The sequence below is a fragment of the Rhinolophus sinicus genome, linkage group LG12, assembly GCF_036562045.2.
Source record: "Rhinolophus sinicus isolate RSC01 linkage group LG12, ASM3656204v1, whole genome shotgun sequence".
Lineage (NCBI taxonomy): Eukaryota > Metazoa > Chordata > Mammalia > Chiroptera > Rhinolophidae > Rhinolophus > Rhinolophus sinicus.
In genome coordinates, this window is record NC_133761.1 from 32,330,573 (window position 1) to 32,343,089 (window position 12,517).

Sequence of the window (12,517 nt, forward strand, 5' to 3'; positions counted from 1 at the left end):
TTTAATCTCTGAGACAGAATTTTCTTATAAACTAAGTAGTTTTTATAATAGTGATATTTATCATTGATATGATCTGTTTGTTTAATATAACTGTTGTCAGAAGGGAAGTTGGGCCTGTTAGTTTTCCAGAAATTGAAATAAGTACCATTGTTAAGAAAGAGAAAGATTTGAATCCATCTTTTGGGGACATGTAAGGTGAGAGTGTAGCCTCACAGTTGGAGAATCTATGGATGTTGCTATGGATATTTACCAGTTCATCTACCTTGCTTTCCCTCTCATTTATAATTGTCTTAAATACTTCCTTTTTGTCCATATCAACAGTGTTGTAATATTTGCTTTAACCTTTAAACAATTGAGAAAACTCAAGAGAATTAGGAGAATCTATTGTATTTACCCTATTTTTGCTCTTTCCATTGGTTTTTCTCCTGATGTTCCAAGGTTCCTTCTTTTATTATTTCCTTTCTGTTTAGAGGACTTCCTTTTAGCCATTCTTTTAGGATAGGCCCCTTAGTTTTCCTTCATCTAAGAATGTCTTGTTTTCTCCTCATTCTTGAAGGATATTTTTACTGACAATAGGATTCTTCGTTGACAGTTCTTTTCTTTCAGCATTTAAAAAATGTTGTGCCACTTTCTCCTGACATCCATGGTTTCTTAAGAGAAATCTGTTATCTGAATTGTTTACCTCTGCTCTTTTTAAGATTTTTTTTTGGTCTTAATATTGAAAAGTTTAATTATGATGTGTCTTGGTGTGGATTTCTTTAGATTTGGCCTGTTTAGGGTTTGTTGAGCTTCTTGAATATGTAGGTTTATAGCTCTTGCCAATTTTGGGACGTTTTCATCAATTATTGTTTTCAAACACTTTTTCAGCCCTACCATCTTTCTCTTCTCTTTCTAGGCCTCCACTGACACACATATTAGATCTTTTGTTTTAGTTGCACAGGTCCCTGAGGTTCTGTTCATTTTTATTCCAATCTAGTTTCTGTTGTTAATACAAAGTTGGACAATTAAGTTTGCAAACTTATCCTAGAAAAAGTTCTACATACCTCATTGCCGAATATCACTACAGTCACCTTCAAAGTACTCCCCTTGGGAAGCTATGCACTGATGCCAGCACCTAGTCCACCCTTCAAAGCACTTTTGGAACTCTTTTTCTGGAATGGCCATCAGAGCTGTCATCATATTATCCTTGATGTCCTGAATGTCATCAAAATGTCTACCTTTCAATATTTTATTTTACCTTTGGGTAAAGAAAGAAGTCATTGGGGGCCAGATCAGGTGAGTAGGGAGGGTGTTCCAATACAGTTACTTGTTTACTGGCTAAAAACTCCCTCACAGACAGTGCAGTGTGAGGTGGTGTATTATCATGATGCAAGAGCCATGAAATGTTGGTGAAAAGTTCAGGTCGTCCAATTTTTTCACGCAGCCTTTTCAGCACTTCCAAATAGTAAAATTGGTTAATTGTTTGTCTAGTTGGTACAAATTCATAATGAATAATCTCTCTGATATCAAAAAAAGGTTAGCAACATCGTTGCAACAAGTTCACGAAGTTAGTTGTCAGGCGTTGTATTGTATAATTTCTACTGTTTTATATTCCAATCCACTGATTCTTTCTGTGTCCTCATTTTGCTATTAAGCTCATCCATCAAATTTTAAATATTGGTTATTTTTCAGTTCTAAAATTTTCTTTTTTATATATCTTCTTTCTTTGCTGCTACTTTCTAATTTTTCATTTGTTTACAAGCATATTTGTAATTGTTCATTGAAGCATTTTTTTATGATGACTGTTTTAAAATCATTGTCAGATAATTCTGACATCTGTGTCTTCTTGATGTTGGTGTTTATTTATTATCTTTCCCCATTTAATTTGAGATTTTCCTCCTTCTTGGTATTTTCATTTGCGACCTAGACATTTTCAGTATTATAAGACTCTGGATCTTATTTAAATTTTCTGTTGTAACAGGTGTCCTCTAACAAATGCTTCAGTGGGAGAAAAGTGTACCATCTCATTTCTGCCCGGTAGCAGTAGAAGTTCAGGTTCCCCACTTAATCTCCTTGGACAGGTAGGGTGGGGGAAGGATTCCTTATTACTACTGGACAGGGTGGAAACAAGCTCCCTGCTAGAGGGGCTCCCCCAGTGACCTCTACTGGCACGGCAGGGCCTCATTGTAGCTGGGTGGTGGTGAAAGTTCTGACTCTCCGCTAGGCCTCCTCTGATTCCACTCTAGCTGGGAGGGGGTAGGGTTTTTCTCTTACTATCCGGTAGAGTTGCCAGTCTAGGTTCCCACAGTCTCCAATGAAACTCCCCACCAGAGGAGAGAGGGGCACTTCTCATACAGCATGGTGGAGATGAATGCCTAGCTCGGCACTTGGTCTTCTCTGACACCACCTCAGGAGGATCGGACACCCACTAGAGGGTGGAAGTCTAGGTTCCCCACTCAGCCTTGCCAGTGGGGTTGGGGGCCAGTGTTTTCTCTGTGGCGTTTGGATGGGTTAGAATGCTTATTATCTATAAGTTTTGTTGCACTGGCTGTCCCTTTCCTGATCTTTTGGCTCAAGAGAGCGGGCTTTTGTAGGTTTTTTAGTTTGTGTCTATTGGTTTTTCTGGGTTGTTGGTTTGTCCCGTACAAGTGTGGGTTCAATGAGATTAGAAAAACAAGAAAACAAAAAACAAACCATGGAACTCACAGCTATGTCCTTTGTCAAGTCGCAGAGTCCCTAACCAGTTTGCTGCCTTCTATACACATTTCTTAGTCTTCTTATGTTTGTTTCATATATAATGTCCAGGATTTTAACTGTACTTTTACGGAAAGGTATAAGGAAAAGTATGGCTACTCAGTCTGTCCAGAAGCAGAAGTCTCTTCTTCAGTTCACTTTAAACTCTTGTTTTCACTGAAGCTTTTTTGAATAAATCATTAATTTGAACTCTATCAGTTCAGAAATTGATCATTTAAAACATGAACAAAATTTAAGAAGTAGCATTTCAAGTAGCACTTATTAAAAGAATAAAATTTTAAGCAACCTTAATTTTTAAAATACATGATCAAGAATGCTTTAAGTTGATTTTGGGGCATTTTCTCTCTTTTCATTAGTTCAGGTGGTTTAAGAATGCTCATCGTCTTAGTTTAGATTTTACTTTTGATACATTTGGAAATAGTAAAAATTTATTGCCTTTTAGAATTTGGTGTGTTAATCTTTTTCTTACTGATAATCTTTTAAAAACTCTTCATATAATCACCCTCTTGTCGGACATAAATGTTACAAATGTAGTTTTTAGTTTATTCATTTTTTTTTTGGCCGTTCATACGTATTTAAGTTTTATATATTCAAATTATCTTATTTTTTCTTTTGTTTCACAGCACTGGATTGAATATATAAACATTCTCCTGTGTTACCTTCTAGTTCTTCTATATTTCCATTTTTTAAACTTTAACTCCTTAATCAATCTGGAATTTATTTTGGTGTTTTGGTGGTAAAGATCTAGTTTAATTTTTTCCCCGTGTATTATCTCAGCACCAGTTTTGATGTAAGTAAATTTTTCCTCACTAATTAGAAATTCTATCTTCATAATATGTCAGTTTATTTTGTATTATTTATATATTATATTCTATTTCTGGGCATTGCAATGTTTCATTGTTCTTTCCATTCCTATGCTGGCACATGCTTTGACAGGCATTTAACAAAAAGATACAACTTATTTTTTTTCTGTTAATTCAATCTGATTATATTACTTAATTTAAAAATATTTTTTTCTACATATTTTTTTCGTCAGTGACTAGAAAGGAATATTAAATTTTCTCTGTCCTATTTATTTATATCAACTTATGTCTCTATAAGTTTTGTTACATATCATAATGCTATACTGGTATATCTGGTTTATAACTATAATGTCTTTATATTATGTCCCTTGTTAATTTAAATAACTTTCCCCATTTACTATTTTTTGCTTTTAATTCTTTTTTTGATTATGTTATTCTTGATCTATTTATGTTTGACTAATATTTTATTGCCTATCTTTGACTTTTATCCCAGTTCCTTTTCAGTATGCCTCTTAGGTAAACATGACTTGGATTTAAGTATATCTCATCTAGAAAGCATGTAGCTGAATTTATCTTATGAACTGATTGTTTTATAGTACTTCTTAACTAAAATACTATGTAATAAATGGAAACTCAACCCATTTATTTACATTGGTCTATGCTAATAACATTTCAATCACAGTTGTCATGTTTTATTTTTGCCAATTTGTTTTCTCTGTTTTTTGTTGTTGTTCTGTTTATTTTAATGTTGCTTTGCAGTTTTTAATTTTAACCACCCATTACTTTAAAAAAGAATCTGCCAGTGTGTCTGATAAAATTTTCCTGATACCCAGTTTTTACAGTGTTGATCGTCTTCTACTTACTTTAATATACAGTCACTAAATCCTTAAGAGTATTTCCATCAGATTCACTTTTTCCTCTCTATTGTGGCAGCTATTTTTTTTTTCAACCCAGGTTCTTAATAATTAACTGCTGTATTATTACAGTTTCTTCCCACTCTGTTTTGTTTCTAAATTCTTCAGAATTATGCTATCAAAGACATTCTTTTACTTATGTTAGTCTCATTTATGTAATTAAAGTGGCTGTCAGACAAAATTTAGGCCTTTCATACTAAGCATTTATCTTTCTTGCCCCATTGTTTCCTGTATCTAAACTCACAGAATACCATTTCTCTAAATAGGGTTTCTGTCGTGGCCGGGCAGATCTTCCTACTGTGTTCTAACATACATTCCCTATTTTGAGATGTTTGTTCATATTGTTCATCCTTTTCCACCTCCTTAAAATGGTCTATTCTTCTTCATGAGGCGCCTGAGATTACCCTCACCGATTCTTCTATTTTTATATCTTTTTGTCATATAAGTTGTGCTACACCGTCATAAATGTACCTTGTGTGTCACATTGTAATTTTTTATATGTGTTTGTGTTTTATTCCTTATTCTAGATAATAAGTTCTTTAAGGGCAAAGAGCATATCTTCACTTATTATATTTTGTGACCTTTCCACCAGTGTTTTTCAAAAATGTTCAGAGTAGGACTGGAGTTTCTTCTTTCTTGTTGCTCCCCATTCTCTAGGACATTGTCTTTGTTTTTCAGCTTAGCAGAAAGAGAATAAATCATGGAAGAATGCACACTCAGTGTCTTAAGGCCCAGATCAGGAAGTGGAACACAACAGTGACACACATTCCATTCCATTGACAGAATTTAATCACACAGTCACAACCAGCTGAAAAAGAGGCTGAGAAATGTAGGATCTAGCTGCGCAACCATACATCTAGCCACACAATTCTATTTTGGTGGACCTAGGAGTCTCCACCACAGCTGTGTTAATAGAACTTAATTTATCTGTCAATTACTCTATAACTGTTATAAAAGAATTTATTGGTTCTTAGCAATTGATCCTAGTATTTCTGTAATCTGGTAAAATTCTTACTCATATTTTTCTTAAATGGTATGAAGCCTCTTCCAAATGTTTGTAATTTCTTCTTTAGCACTAAATTTTTTTTGTCTTTAAGAATATTTTTATGTTCTATTGATCTTTGTTAAAATAACTCAGATGGCTTTTACCTGACTCTACTGACATATAATTAATGAAAATTACATTTTGAAGCTGTACTGCTTCCTCAAAAATAAGGTTATCTATCCCAAATTATACTTACAATCTTTCCCTCTACTTTCTCTCACACCCTTCCTAAAAAAGGTCATCGAAAACCCAGTTCTGTCTAGGCTGGTGGTTTCCATTCTGTTTATCAGAATTGTAGCAAACTCAGATATTTTAGCTAGATCAGGTGGTGTGAAAAGTTGTTTTATATATATCTTATAGAAATTAGGCAATATTTATTTTCCAAAAGATATTTTTATTTTATTGCTGTGTTTTATTTCTCTATTAGAAATGATTACATTATTCACGACATAATAAAACAGAAAGTAAGTAAAAGAAATAACAAAATCGTTGCCCTCCTTTTTATCACTGATTCTGGCTGTCAGCTTAAGATTAATTAAAATCTGTACCTAATGCCAAATTTTATTTTTATATGTAATGTACCCACCAATCTGTGTTGTGGTTTTTTTTTTTTTTTTTAATTTTTTATCTTTTTTACTAGCTAATTTACACTTCCTGTAGACAATTATACCTTTATGGTAGTTTTATTAATGTATTAATGTGTGCTTGAATGGCTTTTAAAAAGAAGTAAAATTTTTAAAAGCAGAATTTTTATTTCTAAAGCAGCTGAAATAGTCTCCATTTTTAACTTATGCATTTAATTCTGGATGAAAGGACAATCATTGAAGGCTATGATCCTGGTTTGCATTTATGTGTTGTTTTAACATTTTTTCAGAGAAATCTTTTATATTTATACCATTAAATTTTACTTTTCTAGCATCCTTTTATCAAGAATGCAAAACCTGTATCGATTTTAAGAGATCTGATCACAGAAGCTATGGAGATCAAAGCAAAAAGACATGAAGAACAGCAGCGAGAATTGGAAGAGGAGGAAGATAATTCGGTTCGTAATTACCCTCAAAAACTTGATTTGTTTCTTCTGAGTAATTTTTCCATAATTTTGTTTTTTTTCTTTAAATATATCAATAGTACTTACTATTTTATTATATAAATGAGGTATGTTTGTTCTTTAAATCTAAAATAAATTTTCTTTGCATTAAATATTTGCTATCCTTTTCTGTTTCTTAAGAATTCGTGATTAGTGGAATGTAAGGTTGATGATACAGTAGGCTTATACAGTATCGAGTGTCTAGTGGACACTAACTGTGTTTGTTGAATAAATGTTGTCTTGAATTTGGTTAATTTTGTGTCATACCTTCTGGAACTTTCTTTTAACTTGTCATCAACTATACTGTAGATAAAGAGTACCACAGTAAAAGATGGGTTACTAGAGAAAGCAGGAGGGACATATAAGGACCTAGCATGTTAAACCAGCTAATTCCATTTACTTTGTATTGGTACATCAGTGCATTTTAATAACATTAAAATAATTGTATCTATGTATCACATTTTATAATGTCTAATCTGTTCTTCACTAACTTTTTTCTTGTTTCAAATTATACATTTTTTTTTCTGCTTAAAGATAAGCGATTAATACCTCTTGGTATTCAGGTAGTCATAAAATCTGAAAACACAGATATTGTTTTATTTTTTTACTGATTGAAAATACCTTTGATAATATCATCTATATTTTCCCATAGAAGTTTTTTTAATAGTTTTTGTATACAAATAGTATTATTTTGCTAATTCAAATTTAGTTTTAATTTCAGAGTCTAGTTATCTAATTGAGATTTCTTTTGAAATTCTTTTACCCTTTTCATTAATTATTAAACCTTGTTTTATATGGTAGCCCAGGATAAGGACAAGTGTGCATGTATGCAAAACAGATTTATAATCATTTTCTTTAGTTATTGGACTGCATCAGTTATTAATTTGGCAGTGACTTCGGACTGCCTGGTAGATGCTTTAAGCTTATATTCTAGATATTAAACTTTTTACCAATAAATTCACCATTCAAAATTAGCATCCTCGTAAAGATTTTTTTCATAAGTTTGTGATTATGTATTAATTCTATAAAGATAAATAAGTGATATGGGATGATGTAAAGACCTTGGTTCTTGCTTTCAAAGGGTTTTATAGTTCCCACCCTGGGTTGCTGTGCGATGATAGAAGTTTGTTTTTTATTTCTTTCCAATTAACATTTGTAAATGTTAATTTTTTTGCAGTTTCAAAAGTACTTTCGTCACACGTTATTTTACTTGCTCTTTAAAAAAGTAAGATTGGTCATGTGTATATTATTATCCCATTTTTCAGTTGAATGAAATTATGTTAGGAGAGAAGTGATTTACCAAAGTTCACAAAGCTGGTGAGGAACCAAGAATAAAACAAGAATTTTTACTTTTGAGTTTTTGATACTTTTTGCTCACTTTTTAATCAAATATTTATTAGTACTTCTAAAAATAAACAACATTGGCTTATCAGAGTTAGACAGTTTCTGATGATATTCTCAATAAGGTCTAATCTTTATCCCTTTGTGGTGGTACCCATCGGCCTTTTCTTCATCTTATGCAAGCATCTTCTGAGTGCTAGACTAGTGAATTTTCTTTAATTAGTTGTCAGGGGACTGGTGATTATTTTTGTTTTGCTCTTTTCTTTCTATACTTAATTATAGGCTGGTTTTTATTTTTGTTGAATGGTGAACCATTGACTACCCCAGAATTTACCAGTTTTTACTAGTTTCTAAGGCCTTGCTATACAGTCACTTTGGTTACTTTTTGCTACTTTGATGATCTCTTCACTCACTGTTTTCCTCTCTTTCACTGAGCTCCAGCCTCATTGATCTTATTTCAGATTTTTATTTTTTTAACATGCCAAAGACCTTTCCTTACTTAGGGCCTTTGCATGTGCTATTCTCTCTGTTTGAAACACTCTTCTTCCCGAGAACTCATTGAATGACTAGATTCTTCGCCTATTTTGGGCCCCAGCTTTAAGTATCATATACCCCAAAACTTAGCAGCTTAAAACAACGCACATTTATTATTTCATGATATCTGTAGATGATTATTTCAGGAGTGGGTTAGATGGATGATTCTGGCTCAAGGTCTGTCATAGGGTTGTAGCCTAAGTGTTGGTCATAGCTTCAGTCATCTGAAGGCTTGACAGGGACTGGAGTTCCAAGATAGCTCACTCATGGCTGTTGGCAGGCTGCCTCAGTTTCCTACCAGGTGGGACTCTCCATAGGGCTACTTGAGAGTCTTCACAGCATGGCACCTGGCTGCTCTCAGAGGGAGTGATCCAAGAGCAGAACAAGGAGGAAGTCCTAGTGCCTTTTTATTATAGTCTGGGGAGTTGCTCATAGTCATTTCCGCCACGTTCTATTTGTTAACTGAAGTTACTGGTTATAGAAAATTGTGGAGGAGGGAGCTCTAAGAATCATTGCCTTCATGGAAGCAACCATTAAGTTGGCAGAAACTGACAAATCAACTTTTTCAAAATACTGGACTCTAATAGAAAAGTTATACAGCAGCCAGCTAAGTGCTTAACAAAGAATAGGGCTGCTAAATTTTGGTAAGAAAGTGTTGTGGCATTTTTGGTAACGTGCCTGCCATCCCAATTTTCGAGTTCAGTGGCAGTCATGTAACAGTGGCAGAGGTTGAGGGCAGGGGAGAGGAGTAAAACCCTTGGTCACAAAAAAAATGTGCTTTTTAAAATTTTTAACTCTCTGGCACTTCCTGAGGAACGAGCATAGAGGCTTGGCTTTGTTTTGGTTCCCTTGAGCTGGAGCCGCCTCCTGAATGCTGTCTCTCAAAAACATCTAAATCTTCTAGAGCTAATAAACAAGTTCAGCAAAGTTGCAGGATATATAAGATCAACACACAAAAATCAGTTATGTTTTTCTACACCAGTAATGAACAATACAAAAAGGGAATTAAGAAAACAATTCCATTTACAATAGCATCCAAAAGAATGAAATACCTAAGAATAAATTTAGCTAAGGAGGTGAAGGACTGGTGCAGTGAAAGTATAAAACGCTGCTGAAAGAAATTAAAGAATACCTAAATTAATGGAAAGACATCCCACGTTCGTGGATTGGAGGACTTCATAGTGTTAAGATGGCAGTACTCCCAGAGCGATTTACAGATTCATCTAATCCCTATCAAAATTCCAGTGTTTCTTTTGTGTGCGTGTGTGGTTTTTTTTCTATGAAATGGAAAGCCGATCCTCAAATTCATGTGGAAACATGGGGCCCCCAAATAGTTAAAACAATATTGGAAAAGAAGAAGAAAGTTGCAGGGCTGTCTTTCTTGGATTTAATGTTTGCTTGAAAGCTTTTTCGTAATAGTAGTATTGTTTGCTGTCTACAGAGGCTGGGGATTTACAAATCAGCAAATCTTAATTCATTTTCTGTTTAATTGTCTGTTCTTCGGCTTTCCCTTCTCCTTTTGCTTTTTATTATAAGCAGCAGGAAGACACCAGACAGCATCTGAAAGTCTGCCTGGAAATCGCCTTAGCTAGACTAACCAGTTCATTTAGGCATATTTTTTACTTTCTCTATTACCTTTCTGGTTACTGTAGACAACAGTGTTCTAAATTCTCTGCCACTACATAATAAGAATATCCTTTCTCCTAGTTTTCCAACATTTTCCTCACCTTCCTGCAACCTCCCTAAAGGCCATCAGGCTTCCAAAGCTGTCCCATTGTTTCAGGTGTATATCACTTAGACCTGTGCACATTCAAGGTGAGGGGAATGAGGTTCCACCTGGTGAGAAGAGGGCTTCAAAATATTGTGGACCACACTCACATCAGGTTTTTATGATTTCTTTTTTTTCAAATAAGCATTTATTCTCTGACACCAAGCTAGTGTTTCTGGGTAAAACTATTATGTTCCTTTTTGTTGTTTTTAATTGAAATTATAAGAAAACAAAAGTCTTGGTAGAGTTGCCCTTTGAGCAATATTCACATGCTTTACTTTAGATTATGTTTTCAGGCAGTAGCGTCCATCTTGAGATCATTTTGTCAGTTGTTGCCCTGAAATTGAAACACACACACACACACACACACACACACACACACACACACACGCACGATGATCAGACTTGAACCAATTTATATTAAAAATTTCTTTTTAAGTATTTTAAAACAATTTTAAATGGCCAATTGTATTTGGAAGAATTGGTAGAGATTTCTATCAACCTACTTACTAAAAAATATATTTGAAGAAAATAAAGAAAAAATTTTATTCTCATCTCTTTACTTCTTGAAAAGTTGATTAGTAAGGGACATTTATATTTGACATAAAATTATTGATCACAAATTGAAATTCTTTACAAAAATAATTGATTACTTCTCATTTTCCTTTTGTGATTTCTGAAACTAATAATTTTCTCAGCTTTTGTTACCGTTCTTTGTTGTTAATTTTTGTATGTACCCATCACTAGTTTGCTCTCAAATGCTGCATTTCCACACTCTCCACAAGAGATGTAAACTCCTCTATGTACATTCAAACACAGACAGTTAATCAGTGTCATACTTTTTTCTTGACTCATTCTTTCTTTAGCCCTCTGTCCTCCTCTGATCTGAACTGATTGCTTTTTAGAGTCTTGAGCAGCTTTCATCCTAAGACTTCCCTTCAACATCATCCTGGGAATTTCCTTTCCTTCTCTTCTGTAATGGATTGCCTGTTGCCTAGATCTTGTCTTTCTTGTTTTACTTCCTTGTTTTCATGTACCATATCTTCCAGGAGTTTGCAAACATTAGCAGTTTTTTTCAGATCTTGTATATTTGGGCATGTTTTTATTCTACCTTTTTGTTGATTAATTGAGTATAAAATCTGAGTATAAAGTTCTGCGTTGGAAATAATGTTCCCTTAGCATTTTTTTTTCTCCATTTATTTCAGTCTTGTTTATTTCAGCAATATTTTATAGTTTCCAGTATACAGTGGCTACCATTTTTTGTTAATGTTTTTATTTTTTATTTTGAAACAATTTTAGATTTTCTAAGGAGTTGCAAAGGTAGTACAAAGCTCCCACATGCCAATCACTCAGCTTTGCGTAATATAAATATCTCTCATAACCAGGGTTCATTTATCAAAATTAAGAAAATTAACATTGGTAAATATTATTAACTTAAACTACAGACTTTACTCCGACTCCACCAGTTACCCAGTAATGCCCTTTCTGTAATCCAGGATCCAGTCCAGGGTACCACATAGCCTTTAGGTCATACGCATTTTTTTTAAAAATTTTATTTCAGTTGCACAAGACAAAGCAATACTTAGACGTTTGTCATTTATATCCCTCACACTGTGTGAACCCCCCTCCCCCATCCACTATCCCTCTGACATCGCACAGAGCCATTACATTTCCACTGTCTCTATTCCTAATGCTGTACTCCGCTTCTTGTAAGTATATACATACATATATATATGTATATACATATATAAATGTGTGTGTATATATATATATATATATATATATATATATAAAATTATAGTTAGCATTCATTATTGTTCAGCTTCAGGTGTACAGTGCAGAGATCAGGCGTCTACATCATCCCTGAGGTGGTCTCCCTAATGAGACACGTGTCCATCAGATACCCTACAAAATCTTTACATTGTTGATTACGTTCCCAAAATTAATTTTCAAAACCCTGTGGCCATCTTGTGGTTACCGACTATTTTCTAAACCCCTCACCTTCCCCCTTATCCCCCCCCTCCGCCCATCTAGCAACCCTCAGTTTTTCTTCTATGTCTCCAAAACTGTTTCTGATTAGTTCATTTACTTATTCCCTTAGCGTTTTGAAGGCATGGTCTATTTCCTAACTTAGCAGTAATGGTGATGACAAGACAGATGACGTTCTGATACCTAATCCTTTGAATGTTTTATGGAAGTTTTTTAGATCTTCGCTTTCTCCCTGTTGTTTAAAACTTTCATGATAACGTGCCTCGGTGTAGATCTTCTCCAGTCATTGTGTGGAGTGTCTTT

At 34.0% G+C, this 12,517-nt stretch overlaps 1 protein-coding gene across 2 annotated transcripts in view; it reads left to right on the forward strand.

Moving 5' to 3' along the window:
• STK3 (serine/threonine kinase 3) overlaps positions 1-12,517 on the forward strand; it is a 301,457-nt gene that overhangs the window by 168,526 nt on the left and 120,414 nt on the right. For both annotated transcript variants that reach the window (XM_019757652.2, XM_074316314.1), the window contains exon 8: positions 6,412-6,537. In XM_019757652.2, the coding sequence (XP_019613211.1) occupies positions 6,412-6,537 (126 nt within the window). The remainder of the gene's footprint in view (positions 1-6,411; positions 6,538-12,517) is intronic.